Here is a 16448-nt window from a genome sequence, read left to right as displayed (position 1 = left end):
CTGTTCTGCCATTTAGATAACTGAGGGTTGAAATGAAAAGTCTTAAACTCTTGTTTGAGAACTCGTTACTTTTTAGTGCTGATTTAATGGTTTAATTTTTCATAAAAGTCAGTCTGGGAAGTATTCATTAATTTTGCATTACTTTCTCATAAGAAGATGACATTTTTACAGCCATAGTCTGTGATCACTTAGTACAGCCTTTGAAAATAAGTACTTTTTACTTTAGCACAATCACATATTTGACATGCAGATTATTTGCATAAGCAAACTCTGGCTTTGCCACCATTTTTTTTTTTCATTAGAATACAGGAATCTGAAAAACTCCCAAGCACATTCTTAGATGGGATGGAACTTGAGAAAGAACTAATCATCCAAACACTTTTTTCTTCAGATGAGTATACTGAAGTTAAGTGACTTAGCCAGTGTCATATCTTTTGATTTCCTAAATAGGAAGTAATTTATTTTAATTCATAAGGAAAAGACTAGCTTCAGTTCCTTAACAATATAATGGTTAAAGAAGTTGGGCTAAAATTTTAATAAACTATATTATTTCCAAAAAGAGACCTAAAAGAATACCTTTCTATCTTCATATTCGCTTCATAGTTTACAAAAAATCAACCATTTTTCCATATTTTTTAATACATTCTCGGATATTTTTTTGGTAAATAGTTCTTTTATTTCCCTTTTTAATACCTTTTTAGCATCAGGCTTGACATAGCCATGCAATAAATTACCAGAAATTCTCATTATATGAAGAATATTGTTATTGTCTGAGAATAAAATGTATGAAAATGGATCTGAACTCAGTGGTGTCAATTTTAGATCTCGTCTATTTTCTAGAACTTTGTTATTATACATTTTTCCATAGTAGACGGCTAAGAAACAAAATGTCAGCTGAACACACAGGCTGTTGGTGTGGATAATTAATTTTCTTTGACTGGGGGTATTACTTTTGAGTTACTCATTAATGTTACCCTGAAATTTTCACATATGCCTCATCCTTCAAGCTGTTACCAATTAAACTTAAAAGGAATTTGCAATTATTTCTAATGTTTCAGGAAGGAGATTTTTAATAACAGAAACAAAACAAATTCTGATTAAAAGCAAAATTATAAAGCAGGTCAGAACTTTAAAGTGTTTCTAAATAACAGTGTTTAGGAAGATGTAGGTCATTTTAACAAGTGAAAGTTTCTTGAAATCAATGGGCTATGGACTAGCTAAATATTTCTAAATAATTTTGATTTTTCTAAAATCTCTTTTAGTTGTGTTTTGAGGTGTCAAAATAAGCAAAAGTAGGCCCTGGGGGAAAATGTGCTTTAATTTAAGTAAGTCATAGCTGATAGTATTATATTTTACTCAGAATTATTGATTTAAAATAAACTCTTTAAACCATATTCTCTCTTTACACTATAATAAAATGTAGTTTTTAATGACAAGTAACAGTTTAAATTCTAGTTACATTCTTTGAGGAGTCTTAACAAGGTCTTAACGTACTATAATCAGAACACAAAAGAAATCTATCTAATTTGTTGTCATTTTACTAGTTTGGAAGATTATAATACCCTTTTCCTTTCATGGCTTTAAAAAATGTCCAGACACTATGTTCCCATTGTGTTCAAGTATAGTATACTCTTCACTTTCTTTTCCATTTGATGAAAATAGGCATTAGCAATTACCAAGAGGAAATAAATAAAAAGCTGAAATGTGCATATGAGCTTTTCCTATTTTGGCTCATTGCCAAAGAAACCCAAAATAAATTTGCACAAATTTCTATGTGTGTGGTAGTTTTCCTCTTCCTTAATAGTATGCATTTTATTTAAACACCATTGAGCCTTTTTAATACAATTCTACTTTCACTTTCACAAATGGGATAAATTTAAGTGCTGAGACTGAGGCTATTTTGTTTATGCAAGTGTGCTTGTATAGAAAAGCCCTTGCAAGGCTGTTTGTATATATAATGCACAGTTAGAAATTGCAGAAGCTTCCCTTTTTCCGAGGGCTCCAATTTGACCTCAGGACAAATTTTAAAGTCATCATTGCTTCCCCTTTGATTTTTATGAAATTAGAAAGAAATGACTCTTTCACTTAACACCTTGAACTTCCTAAATTTCAACTGAAACGCCCGAAGTGTTTCCTCCCCTGGTCTCACTCAAAATAGTCATCCCTGGCATGTAGGTAAGCAATAGAGAAATATGATGGTTTGTAGTCTTTTCAAAATAAAATCATAATTATAATTCATACATGGTTATCACAGCTCTTCTTCTATCCAGTTGGGAGAGATTATGTAATGTCATTTAGGTCACCTAGATTACTCTAATCCTACTTCAGGTGAATCAAACAAATACATTTCTGGAATGAAATAAAGAGAGAATATGGCCATAAGAAAATTGTAGGATTTAGTTTTTTTTTTTTCAATGAGTTTCTTTCTCCCTAATCCCCTGTCTCTCACTGAATGCTCTGATTCCCACATGGGTCACTAAATAGGGAGAAATGGTAAGACTGATGTCAAATTGCTTTTTCCTCATTTGCATGCTGTGTGCCATGGGCAGTTTAACCCATGCAAATTAGAGCGGCCATGCTTCTGCAGAACTGCTTCCCTCTGCATTGCTCTGATAGCATGCCAAATAAAAGGTAGTCAGATATTCAGCACACTGCCTGCAGTATGCCTGGTGATTAAATCCCACATCATCACATCCATAAGGCTAAAGGTTTCATCATACTCATGGAAAACTGAAAAATTCTCTCTTCCTTTTGGTGTTTGCACATCCATTTCAGTGTTCTTTGCCAGGGTTCTGCCAGGTGACTGGAATTTAAAACTTGAGACAGTGAAACACCTATAATTCTGGAAGAGAACTCCTTTTCTCCTTTTTTTTTTTTTTTTGCTTTTTCTTTTTTTCCCCCTCTTGATTAACTCCGCTCTGTGGCTATCAATTTTGATGGCTCTGGGCTTTGGGGTGGGCCATCATTTGATGTGGTGCCTCTGCTCTCCAGGGAATGATCACACACCAAATGAACCTTGGGAATCGCTCTGTTCTATGACTGATGCTAGATTTTGGTCCAGCAGTAATTGTAAGAAAGGAAAGGCCATCGCTATGGCTTGGGTGGGAGTCCCAGCATACTGGGGAACCATTTTTAATTCCATGTATTTTCCTCTTAACTCTGAGGGTGACCATCTTCACCTTCTCAAAATAAAATGAGAGCACAATTTTGTATGTGTGTGTATGCGCATAACATGGCCTGCACACACATGCACCTGTCTATTCAGAACGGGTCTAGCTATTGGTTTTGAACAAAGTTTAAAGTGATTTCATCTTTCTTTTCTAGCTTCTACACACCACAAACATCGTTTTCTTAGTTCCATGCAGTAACTATGTTTGTCACAGTTCTCTATAGAGCTTTTTTCTTTCTTTTTTTCCCCCCCTTTGTTGCTTAAGCTGGAGCACTAACTTGCTGAGAGATGTGGCTTTGGTCATGTCTAAAATTCATACGCTGAACAACCTTTCTTTTGTAGGATCTGACGGCATTGGCCAAAGAACTAAGAGAACTCCGGATTGAAGAAACAAACCGCCCCCTGAAGAAGGTGACCGATTATTCCTCCTCCAGTGAGGAGTCCGAGAGTAGTGAAGAAGAGGAGGAAGATGGAGAGAGTGAGACCCATGATGGGACAGTGGCTGTCAGTGACATACCCAGACTGATGTAAGAGAACTTTGGGTTTTTTTAATTTATTTGTTTGTTTTTGAGGTGGGGTCCTTGCTATGTTTCCCAGGCTGGCCCTGAACTCCTGGGCGCAAGGGATCCTCCTGACTCAGCCTCCCAAGTAACTGATACTACAAAAGTGTGTACCACCATGCCCAGCTCTAGACTGCTTCTTAAGTGCAGACCAGAAGGAGACTAGGTCTCCAAAGCTAAAGGACAAAAATAGGAACTAAATATAAATCGTAGATGGAACACTGGTAAGGCAAATTGACTTTGGAATTTTGGGTTCTTATTAGAACATAATATAGTTATGTTCTAATTTCTCTCCATAGACATAATCACTTAGAATTTGTACATTTCTAGAACTGTGTGTCCATTACTTTCCCATGGCTACAATGGAACACTGGTAAGGCAAATTGGCTTTGGAGTTTGGGGTTCTTATTAGAACATAATATAGTTATGTTCTAATTTCTCTCCATAGACATAATCACTTAGAATTTGTACATTTCTAGAACTGTGTGTCCATTACATATTCCTTTTGGTGAATTTTTTCTTTTCTTTCTTTTTTTTGTTTTTGTTCTTTTCATCTCTAGGACAAACAGTATTGTCATTGGCGCAAGCCTTTCTCCCTAGAACTACAAAAGAGAGATTGTGAACAATGGCATTTAGGGAATAAAATGAAAAAAGAAATGAGACATCTATTCCATTGCCACCACTGCCACCAGTAAATAAGGATAAATGTACATGGCATCCTGGGTTAGCATCCCACTGACAGAATCAGGAGTCACACAATCAGGGAGAGAAACTTCCCAGCATTTGGTTTAATATACCTTTAAATCTTACCCTTAGGATTTTCTACATCATCACCTTCATTGTCTGTCTTCGAAGTCTTCCTTTTGACTATATCTATGCCTGCCATTATTTCCCTTAGTAGTTATAGCCTTTACTTCTTTTGTTTTTTTCTTTTTCTGTTTTTTTAGCATGAGGAAGGAGCTTACTGTTCTTTCACATTGTAGTGAATCTCAGTGGGATATCCCCATTCTCTGTTGCTTCCCCATCCCTTCTCCAGATTCAAACAAGGTCTCATTGCCCTGGTTTACCAGAACCTTGACAGAATGCAACACTGAGTTTTCCAGCTTATCTTTTCCTTTCCAGTCCTGTGACTTAGCTATCAGTATTGATCACCAGACCTCGATCACTCTTCTCACTCTGTATTGAGAAGATGCCTCACGGCCACAGGTCATTGTCCTGTTCCAGAAGGATGAGACACAGGTCTGGTTAGCCTGCAGGAAATGCCATCCATTGTTTCACTTTTGTTACATTACAAGCAAGTCTGAGAGGCAAATCCAGTTATCATTGCCAAAAATCTATGCTTGGTGTTTTACTGTTGATTACCCAGTTACCGACAACCATAAATATACTAAAATATGATATTTTGAAACATTGTATTAAATTGCTTTTTTTAACAGCAAATAATATTGTTCTAGAGGCAAAATCACTATTCTAAAACATTTGTGCCAAACAGGCTGGCCCTTTCCGGTTTTATCTTGATTCAGCATTAATTCTTTTCACAGATGTTCAGAATTCCCTTTAAGCACTAAGCATACACTATCAGGATGAGAGCGGATTATGAAATTAAAAGATTGTTGAAATTCCCATTCTATGTTCGACATCATGCTGAAGGCTTTGATACACTTGAGAAGTATGTACACTTGTATTTGACCTTCCAAAAGTTTATATTCCAGTTGGACAGAGACCAAATTATACATGGATAACTGCAGGTTAATATTAACATTTAGAAGAACAACCAGGGCTGGGGCTATAGCACAGTTGGTAGAGTGCTTGCCTCGTATGCACAAGGCCCTGGGTTCAATCCACAGCACCACAAAAAAAAAAAAAAAAAAAAAAAACAGAAAAAGAAATAGAATAACCCAAGATAGTTTATGAGGAAATGCTAAAAAACATTTGGTTGTTTTTTTTTTAATAAGCAAAGGCATTTTTTTAAATTTATTTTTTAGTTGTAGTTGGACACAAAATCCTTATTTTGTTTATTTGTTTTTATGTGGTGCTGAGGATCAAACCCAGGGCCTCTCACGTTCTAGGCGAGCCCTCTACCGCTGAGCCACAATCCTGGCCCATAACATTTGGTTTTAAGCCCCCCACTCCCCACCTCTAGTCATATTTTGCAAAGCTATGTATAGTGTTTTGTCCTTGTCCCTCTAAAGGCAGATCTGGAATTCCTCTCCATCCTCCGTAGCAGAAAACCCACCTTCCTACAGTTCCCCATTTAGACCAGGCTACACTTCTCTTCTGCTGTCTGGCACTCTCTTGTCCCTTTAGAAGTCACTGACTCACAGCCCAGCTTGCAGAGGTAGAATCCATACAGTCTTCTGAGCTGCCACTGCATCTCATGTTTATTCCTGCATTTTCTTTCTTTCTTTTTTTTCTAGGTATCAGGGATTGAACCCAAGGGTGCTTAACCACTGAGCCACATCCACAGCCTTTTTTTATTTTTATTTTGAGACAGTTACTAAAAACCATAAATATGCTAAAATATGATATTTTGAAACATTGTATTAAATTACTTTTTTTAACAACAAATAATATTGTTCTAGAGGCAAAATCACTATTCTAAGTTGCTTGCTAAGTTGCTGAGGCTGGCTTTGAAGCTCTGATCCTCCTGCCCCAGCCTTCCAAGCTGCTAGGATTACAGCTGCACCACTGGAATTCCTGCATTTTCATTTAGTGCCTGGAATCAGGATTATTTACCATGTGCCTTTCTTCTCTCTGGGCCATGAGATCCCTGAGCATGTGGATAGCATCTTACCCATCTCTCTACTCTGAACACCTTGAATGTAGTCTGGCACAGCAACTATAAATTGCATTTAATCACACTGAATAGAATTTGCAGGTCTTTACTTCAAAGAGTTTGTAGCTTAATCCAAACAAAAGAAAGATATGTGTAAACAACTTTCTGCAGGATAGAAAGAACAAGGGATAGTATTAGAATTCTAGGCAGGGGAAAGAGTTAAGTAAAAGGCACAGAGGTTGAGTTTGATGGAAAGAGATGCATAGCAGTGGGGAAGGGATTCTGGAAACCAGACCAAGACGTGCACTTTATCATGTAGCCATTGGGAACCAGTAGGGTTTCTTGAACCAGGGAGTAACAGGATTCGTACTATGTTTTTGAGGGAGTTTATTTCAGCAAGATAATTTGGGGGAAAAAAGATGAGATGCTAGTATTGCAATCCAGATGATCTAGTACTATGATTCAGGTAAGAAATAATAAACTGAAGCTACTGTGAAATGCTTATAGTAGAAGCAAGATTTCACATAGTTCTTGAAGAACTGGTAAATTTTATATAGTTCAAATGATCATCCACCAAAGAACATTTAAAATATTATATATATGTGTGTGTGTGTGTGTGTGTGTGTGTGTGTGTGTTATTATACATATATGTGTGTGTATGCACAAATATATGATATATGATATATATTTTGGGGGAAAAAACATACAAACATATATGTGTGTTTATGTGTGTTTACTCCAATCTGGTCAATGCTGTGGATGTACTTTATATGGATATAAAATCCATGCTGTCTCTTCTTCTCCAGCATGATAGTTGTATGCCTACCAAATTTCACACTATTAAAAATCCATTATAAAACAGTCACTTCTTTAAAATACAATGTTTTGAGGCTACAGTGCTTTTTTTGCACAATGTTACTACCTTTGTTTTCTTTTGTTAAGATAAATCTTTATAGTTTGTGCTCTCTATTTTTTCTTTTTCTTTTTAATTTTATTTATTCTAATTTGTTATATATGACCCACAGTGTGCTTTACATTTTTAGAGCATAAAATAAAAATATATTATAACACAGTTAATTCCCATAGAGTGTAAACAAAAGAGCTTCTCAGAAATGGACCACAGCCTTTCAGGAAAACAGCTGTGGATCCCAGTATTTAAAGCTGTAGCTTTTTTCTGTATATGGTTTTCTATTTCCATATTTATTGTATAAGACATGACCTGTAGGACAACACAGATATAAGTTTGTGCTCCTTAACTAACCAAGTGCACTATGTCCCAATGCCTCATGCATAGAAAAATAATGAGTGGAGGAAAATAGACCAAAATTAGGAAATGATCATCTCTGGATTATACAATTGTGAGGGACTTTTATTTTATGTGTATCCCCAATTTTGTGATGGGCATGCACTACTTGTATAATCAGGAAAAGAGAAAAGTTTCATAAAACAAGAAGAAGAGAAGGAAAGACAAGGCAAGTTGATTTGCATCACACCAAGCCAGCCACAGAGCATCCTTTTGTATTGTATTGGTATCTTCCCTCAGGTACCAGCACATTTCCGAACAGTACTTGTGAGGCACAGTTTTACTCATTAGGATCATCTACTGATAGCACAGTCAATAAATTTTATCATCAGTGTCATCTGGACAATGAAAACCACATGCATTTGTGTCCATTCCTTTCTGTTTTCACTAAAGAGCCAACCTCCTGTGGCCTGCCCCCCAGCCTATGGAGTGTCTCCCTTGCCATAAGTCCTCTGCCCTCCTAGCCCTTGTTCAAGGAGTGGCCTGGTTAATATTGCAGAATGGAGATTGGTCATGTCTAGCCCCCATTCCTTGCAGCCTTTTGCATTCCTGGGTCCTGTGATCACCCCTAGCACGCTCCAGCCAAACTAAGTCCTCATCAGCCCTTCAAAGACCTTGCTCTGTTCCAGTAGGGATCATCTCTTCCTCTGTCCTTTCTCATTAACATCTTGCCTTTTATTTGAGTGTATTTGTGATCCTCTGTGCTCTTGTGGATGCCAACCCTTTCAGTTTTAGGAACCATATTTTGTTCAGCTTTTATATCCACTACCCAATGCCAAACCAAGGCCCTTTCATACAGCAGGTGCTCAGTAACCATGTATTGAATTGAATTAAATCAATACCTCCAGGAACACTTTTGACAAATCCAATTAGAGGAAATTATTGTTCTAAACCTACAGCCTAATTACAGTAAATTTCCTGTAGTTTTCCTTCAAATCAGTGGAGTTTTTTTTGTTGTTTGGTTTGTTTTGATTTGATTCAGTTTTGTTTGTTTATTTTTTTAACAGTCTTTATAGGATTTTGGACAACGGGTATTTCCAATCCAATCTCTAGATTGGAAAAATCATTTTCAGAACAAAGGATTACCTTAACTATAAAATGTTACAGCTGTTTTAGCCTTAGTGGGGTTTTACAAATTGCTTTTTCCCCCTATTCTTTTGTTTTTAATAAATGTTATATTTTAAAATAGTTGTAGATTTACAGAAAAATTGAGGAGATGGTACAGAGAGTTGCCCTGTTATTACACCACCATTTTCTCCCCACAGTTTCCTCCATTGTTAGTGTGGCACAATGTTATAAGTAGTGAACCAGTACTGATAGGTCATTATTTATGAAAAGCCATGGCTTATGCAGCTTTTCTTACTTTTTCTTCCCAGGATCCCATCCAGGCTACCATGTTACATTTAGTTACCATATCTCCTTAGATTCTTCCTGGCCGTGTCTGTTTCTCAGAATGTCATTGTCTTGATGAGCTTGACTCTTTTGAGGAGTCCTGGTGAGAGGTATTTTAGGATGTCCCTCTATCGGAATTTCCAAGGTCCCTTAGGTCAACTGCCTTCCCATCCCCATTCCTCCTCACTGAAGTTGTTCATTCATTTGTGATATAGTTAGATTCTCTTGTCACAGTTTACATTTTCCCTGGCGTCTTCCAACATCCTCACTGAGCTTTTAAAATTTAAATACATTAAGGCTCACTCTTTGTACTATAAAGTTCTATAACATATCTAAATAGATTTGTTGTTCCCCTGTTTACACATCCTAGTGAACCCAGTGTCAGAGTTATTTTTTAAGTTATAAAAACGGCAAAAGTTACCATTGTCATTTAGGACTTTTAAACATGCTAATAATTATCCTTATAGTTAATAATTCATCAATTTGCAGAAAGGATATATTTTGACAATAAGCCTGAATGAAATCTCTACTAGGAGCATTAAATAAAACCTTTGACCCAAGACCTTTAGTGATGTAATAAACATTTACTAGGTGCTACTCACATGCCACATCAGTGTTGTCATGAAGAGGCCAATACTATTGATATCTGATCATTGCAGGAGCGTGGACTTGGCTCAGTGGTAGAGGTGCACCCAGGACAGTGTGACAGCAGAGTGAAGAATGCCTGAACCATCCCCGGCTGGGATGGGTTTAGAGTTGCCTGAACTGCAACATAAAGGTTAAGTTAGCCAGAGGAAAGCAGAAGAGAGAAAAGAACCTTCTAAGGAGAGGGGACGGAGTAAACTCATCAAGGGTTTTATGGTATAATGTGTTTAGGAACTGACTCTACATTAGGGTTTTTAGGGTTGGGGGGATGGGAGGCAGGATTTTATTTAAAAATCAGGTTAGGGAGATAGGCAAGGACCAGATAATGGAAGTCCTTTACGCCAGAGTGAGGGGCTTTGAGTTTGTCCTGTGGTTCATGAGGAGCCACTGAAAGTTAAAAGCAGAAAAGTCACAGGGTCAAATTTGTGTTTGTAAGAGCTCACTTTTGCAGCTGTGTGGAATGACTGAACAGGACTTGGGGGACAGGACTAGAGATGGGGGAATCAGCAAAAATACTGTTGTTCAGGTAACAAAGGAAGCTGACCTCACTGGGACAGTTACAGAAAGGACAGAAAATATTTGGGACATGTTTAGGAGGTAGATAGGAAGGGACTAGACTGAATGTGAGGGGTGAATGAGAGAAAGGAATCCAGGATGGCTTGGAGTTTCTAACATGGTAATGGCACTCCCTGAGATCACTAAGTCAGGAGGAAGATGATGATGTCAGTTGCCACCCAGGTAGAAATATCCAACAGGAAGTTGAATGAATAAATTACTAAGTAAAGAGATTAGATTATTTATTTAGGATTATTCTGTAAATGGCTGATTATAATAAAGGTCATAGATAAGAGCATGCCAAAAGGTTATGCAGAATGAAGCAGAATCCTAAGAACCCTACGAACATTCAAGAAGAGCCTCTGAAGGAGACAGGTAAGGAACAGAGGGGTCAATGGAAAACCAGAAAAAGGTCATGATACAAAAGCCAAGAGAGCAAAAAGGATGTGAGGAGTGATCAACAGTTAGCCAGACATGGAGGTGCACACCTGTAGTGATAGCTACTTGGGAGGCTGAGGCTGGAGAATCAGAAGTTCAAGGTCAGTCTTAGCAACTTAGCACAACCCTATCTTGAAATAAAAAATAAAAAGAGCTGGTATGTAGCTCAGTGATGGAGCTCCCTTGGGTTCAATCCCCAGTACTGGGGGGAAAAAAAAAAAAAGTCCCGGGGAAATAATAGCCTCTGTAAAACATTCAACAAAAGTTAAAACTGTAGAACTTGCTATTGACTAATTATTGACACACAAATCAAATCCTCTCAGTAAAATTTAAACCTTCAGAACTGATCCAAATAAATTGAACTTGGTAAAAGTAGTGACACACTGAAGCCTTTGAAAGAGGATATGGATTAAAAAAACTATTAAACCTTTGCTATGAATTTATGTAGAAAAGAATTGGACCAGTGATAATTTTAGTAAAATAATGATGAAAATGCAAAAAGTAGGAATAGTTTAACTAAAATATGTGGAGAATTAATTGAGGAATTACCTTGCTGGAATTAGTTCTAAAAGTACTTTTTGCATGAAATTCATCTGTATTCACATAGTTCTGATTAAAATGTTTGGATAGAATTAGAACATTACCTTGGTAGAAAAATAAGAGGTGCCAAAATACTCTCAACCTTTGGACTTCCTGGGATGGTCTATGGCAGCAAAGAACCTGACTGCTCAATGTCAGCTGGCGATGGCCACCAGATCCACCCAGCCCCTGACAGTGGCAAAGGATGCCTGACTGATACAGAGGAGGACGGACTCCTTGCCTGGAAGGCCCTTGATAAACACTTCATTCATTGATTTATTGGCTTGCCCAAAGAAGGATTTAAGAAGAAAAGGACTTAAGAAGAAAAAGAAAGAGACAGATAAAATTAAATTTCAAATAAGTGAGCAAAGAAATCACAGTTTTGAGAATAAGTCCAATTTACCCATCTATCGATATACCAGAAATTATTACGATAATTTTTTTCTGAGTCTCTGGAACGCTATTAATAGCTCCTTTCTGGGACTGAAATATTGAAAATGAAAAGACTTCTTTGAAATTTCTTCCCAAACACATCCGTCCTAGCCTGCATTCAGTTCATTCAACCCACTGCCCCATCTTAGTGATTTTTCCAAGTGAACGTCTTGCTATACATTTTCTTGTCTGGACTCACGAGCTCTCTCATCTTTTCGCTTTTTTTGATGAAAATCCTTGAAATATGTCTACTTGGCCACAGAGATGGCATAAATCAGGCATATTTCTTGCTTCTTAGAGTGAATATTTCATCAGGTCCTTGAACTTTCATTCCAGAGGCCACGGATATTTTTCAAGTAAGAAACAATTAAAATTGGAGAATAGAAATAATAAAAAGGTGCCGTTAATATACCTGAGAGAAATAAACCTTGATCCCTTTCCTGTTTTTAAAATACTCATTTTTAAATAGAGGCAGATGTCAAAATAGGAGAACCAAAAGTGTAGCCTTGAAACCTGAAACCATATCACCTGCTGGGCTCTTGGTTTTTGGAGCTCCTGAATCAGAGAATTCCTGTGTTCTGCGAACGAGGCACTTCGCAGATTTCTGAAGTCCATGGGACGCTCCTGTGGACAGTTGTTCACTCCTTGTTGAGCCCTAGAGCTGTACATATAGGAAACTCAGTCTGTGCCCCCACAGAGTGTGTCCATTCCTGTTAGCTTCTTCCATTGTGTCTTCAGCAGAATAAAAAGAGAAAAAATATGTATCACAATGTAGACTGAATACAGAAATTTTAAGAAGTGCTAAATACTGTTTGAGCTAAGCCATCCTGGTTCTTGGCTGCCCCAATGAATTAGTGTTCTTAATTGATGTCTATTTTTAATAAATAGCATAAAATCTATCTTATAATAACTTTAAGTGCTCCTAATATGTGCTATATGCTGGGTACTAGGTATATAATGATGAGCAGAGAGACAAAGACTGCTTCACAAATGTATATTCTAAGGAGAGAGAGGAAGAAAATGAACAGAGAATGAGTTAAAGAATTGCACATTACGATGGGAACTATTAAGAGAAAAGGGGAGAAGAGAAAATAGAGGGGCTGGTAGAATAAGACATAGATGACTTAGGCTTCTTGGAAAAAAAATATAATTTAAAATGAAATCAAATGAATGAAAAGGAGTCAGCCAAAGGGGGAAGAGCTTTCCAAGTAGCGGAAACAGCAAGGGCTAAAACAGGTCTGCTGGTCAGAAATGGAGGTGGAGGTGGAGAGAGGTCATGAATAGCCTGATAGACCCCAAAGCCAATGCAGCATTTTTTACATGGATACCAGAAGCCCACTCACTCTATCCACTGGGTAGAGAATAGGAGAAGATGTTTCAGTCGCCTCAGGGACCCCAGTCCAGGCATCAGTGCATAGTGAAGTTAATATGCAGTGTACTTAAGGCCACTGAAATGCATACTTGAAAACAGTCGAGACAGTGAATTTTATTATATATATTTTACCACAATAAAAATAATTAATATAGACAGGAAATGGTATTCTCCCCAAATACACCTGACCCTCAGTACTGTTCCTTCCCATTTCAGACCAACAGGGGCTCCGGGGAGCAATGAGCAGTACAACGTGGGAATGGTCGGGACCCATGGGCTGGAGACCTCTCATGCAGACACCTTTAGCAGCAGTATTTCAAGAGAAGGGACCCTGATGATTAGAGAGGTAAGTTGGTATAATAACTATGCAGAGGAAGTGCATTTCTTAAGTGGTTTTTATATTAGAGCATTTACAGAGAATGCTTTCAGCATGTATTTTAAGCATGGGGAATGGGGGAAAAAAACCTGTGCTTCTTAATGGTTGAGTAATTTTAATTGTCTGCTGCCTTCGTTCCTGCATCCTTCTAAGCTTTTGCCGGGTGATTTAATTACATTAGTCCAAATTCTTTGGTAGGAGTTATGCAAATCAGAATATAAAATTTGAGCCTCAGGATATAAAACCAAGGAATCCAGATGTTCCCTACCACAGGAAAGCAGAAATGAATGGTCTCTCTGCAGCATCCGTAGTTTTGTTTTTATCCTTGTGGATTTCTTATAAAAAATTCTCAGTAGTTCCAAGAAGTAGTGATACCATCTTATCTCATTAAATTAACATTTTAAAAGCCAGTACACTATTTTGGTGAAAGAACAAAGAAACATGCAGATCTGATTTCAAATGTGCCTTAGCATTTGGGGTAATATTTTTTTCTTTTTCTTTTTTTAACTCTAGGAATATCATTTCATTTGTTGGGAGGCACATGTGTGCTTTTATGGTCCTTCCAACATGCAGTGGCTCTCCACTGTGTCTGAACCAACCAGAAAGGCCCTGACAAATTAGAGTCACCTTTCCTTCTTTTCACTTCATTATTCACCATTGCAAGTTTGAGAGCAGGTCTCTACTTGGAAAAAATATATATAATAATGACTAGTAACAGTGGGCAATAAAATTAGACCTATCCTTGCATCCATTTTAACATCTATAAAATTCATAAATAGCACTTATAAGATGGTTGAGGTTGTCACATGGGTTTGTGAATAAAGTTAAGTGTTCAATGAGGGTTAGCTATTTTATTTTATTTCTTTCTCTCTCTCCATAGACTGAATTCTCTTTTTACTTCTTTTCACAACCTACTCTTCTATGTGAAACATAAACATTTATCATGTGTCGCTCTCCCTCTTCAGCCAGGAGAGAGTTGGGAAAACCCAATAGCACACTTGACTCTGTAAAAAGGCAGAGGGCATCTCACTTTTGTAAGAAAGAAGGGAACTGTAGTTTGGAGATGAATAAGGCCTTTGAAGTAATAATTGGCAGTAGGGCTATAACTAGAAGACTAGTTCACAACTTGCTAAAATTTCATTTTATGGCCTTGTCGAATCTTTCAAGTAGGCTTTAAAGAATCCTTTCACGTAGGCCTTGAGTGGAAAATGGACTTGGCTACTGAGGTTGACATTGTGCAGTGCTGGTAGATAAATCTCCCAGTGTGGTGAATGGATAATTTCAATGGAAGCATAGAGGGCTTCTATCACGATAGCTTGCCACTTGAGAAAACATGAGGGAGAATGTTCTGGACTGAGTTTCTCTTTAATTCCAAATAAAAGGATTCCAGTTTCTAATGGGTCCTAAAATTTACCTGCATCTTTATGATGGTCAGTCCCTCCAAGTAGATATTTGGAGCACATTTTCAGGTCTATTGTGGGCCACCTCTGGTTGACTCCCTCCAGTTTTCTATGACCACAACCAATCACCTTGAAAATTGCATTCACCAGTGTCTTGAATGAATTTGATCTACAGAGAGGGACCCTCACATCTTTCTGTCCTCTCAGATTCTGTATTCTGCTTTTCTCAAATATAGGCTTTTAAAATAAAAATCTGAATTAATCAGGGTTCTCCAGAGAAACAATATTTATAGATATAGATTAATTATGAGGAAGTGGCTTACGATGATTAAGGCTGAGAGGTTCAATGATTGGCCATCTGGAAACTGGAGACCCATAGAAGCTGGCAGAGTAGGTGAAGATGAGATAAGATACCCCAACTCGAGTGTGAGGCCAGAAAATAAAAGAGGCACATTCTTTCTTCCTCCTCCTTTTTTTCTATTCATACTCTCAGCAGAAACACTGATGTCACCCAATTTGAGGATGATAATCTACTGCGTGTACCAGTTCAAATGCTAATCTCATCTCCAGAAATACTTTCAGACACTCATCCAGAAGTAATGTTTAACCTGGGTACCTGTGGCTCAGTCACATTGACATGAAATTAAATACCACACAACCCTTATGTTAAGATCCATTAAAAGGACGAGTATTGAAATGATAAATGCAGGCTAAAGTAAATCCCTAACAAAAAGGAAAATAAGATTTTACTGCAATAAGATTAAGCTTCAAAATCTCAATTGAACTTCTAGTTCAATTCCCCCAAGAAGAACATCCACAGCCTTCAGCTCATTCTCTGCATGTGAGTAGACTAGAGAGTCCTGTCGGTTTACACTGGCTCTGCCACCGCTGATCTTGTCAGATCCACAGATTCCCCATGTAGCACATACCCCTGTCCCTGTGGTTCTAATTTTCCCATCCTACAGCTCCACAGAAACATTTTTAATCTAGTTCTAGAACATGCCACACCAGCTGTGATCTGCCATTTTGTCTACAGGAGGCTGTCAGCTGGACTTGCTGTCCTCCCTTCCCCATGGCTGCTCATTCTTCTCCCAGCAGAACCCTGGTCTGGCTCCAGGTTCCCTTTCTCCTTGAAGTCCCCACTGGAACTCAGTGGGCCTCTGTCCATAGCACCTTCTTGGAATCAGCTGGGATCTCTCCAGTGTCTACCTACAACACTGAGCCAGAACACTGCCATCACAAGACCTCTCAGTCACAAATGCTATGGAAGAGAACCCACTTGAACACCTCTTAAGGAAAAAAAAAAAAAAAAAAAGTAGAAGAATGGTAGATACCAGGAATAGGGGAGTAAAGCTTCTGAGGTCTTTCATGGAAAGACCTCTTTTTCCTGACAAACCAGCGTTCCCTCCCTCCTTCCCTCCTTCTCTCTCCCCCTCTCTCTTTCTCTCCAC

General features: G+C 37.9%; 1 protein-coding gene across 7 annotated transcripts in view; it reads left to right on the top strand.

The window, feature by feature from the left end:
• Tnik (TRAF2 and NCK interacting kinase) overlaps positions 1–16448 on the top strand; it is a 375407-nt gene that overhangs the window by 332916 nt on the left and 26043 nt on the right. For all 7 annotated transcript variants that reach the window (XR_013436636.1, XM_005332470.5, XM_005332469.5 and 4 more), the window contains 2 exons: positions 3512–3696; positions 13438–13567. Coding sequence is in view for 6 of the 7 variants with exons in the window: in XM_005332470.5 (XP_005332527.2) it covers positions 3512–3696; positions 13438–13567 (315 nt within the window). In the remaining variant the exon portion in view is untranslated. The remainder of the gene's footprint in view (positions 1–3511; positions 3697–13437; positions 13568–16448) is intronic.

Source organism: Ictidomys tridecemlineatus, chromosome 3, assembly GCF_052094955.1.
Source record: "Ictidomys tridecemlineatus isolate mIctTri1 chromosome 3, mIctTri1.hap1, whole genome shotgun sequence".
NCBI lineage: Eukaryota > Metazoa > Chordata > Mammalia > Rodentia > Sciuridae > Ictidomys > Ictidomys tridecemlineatus.
The sequence above is the reverse complement of the archived record's forward strand: the minus strand, read 5'-3'. Positions and strand labels throughout refer to the sequence as shown.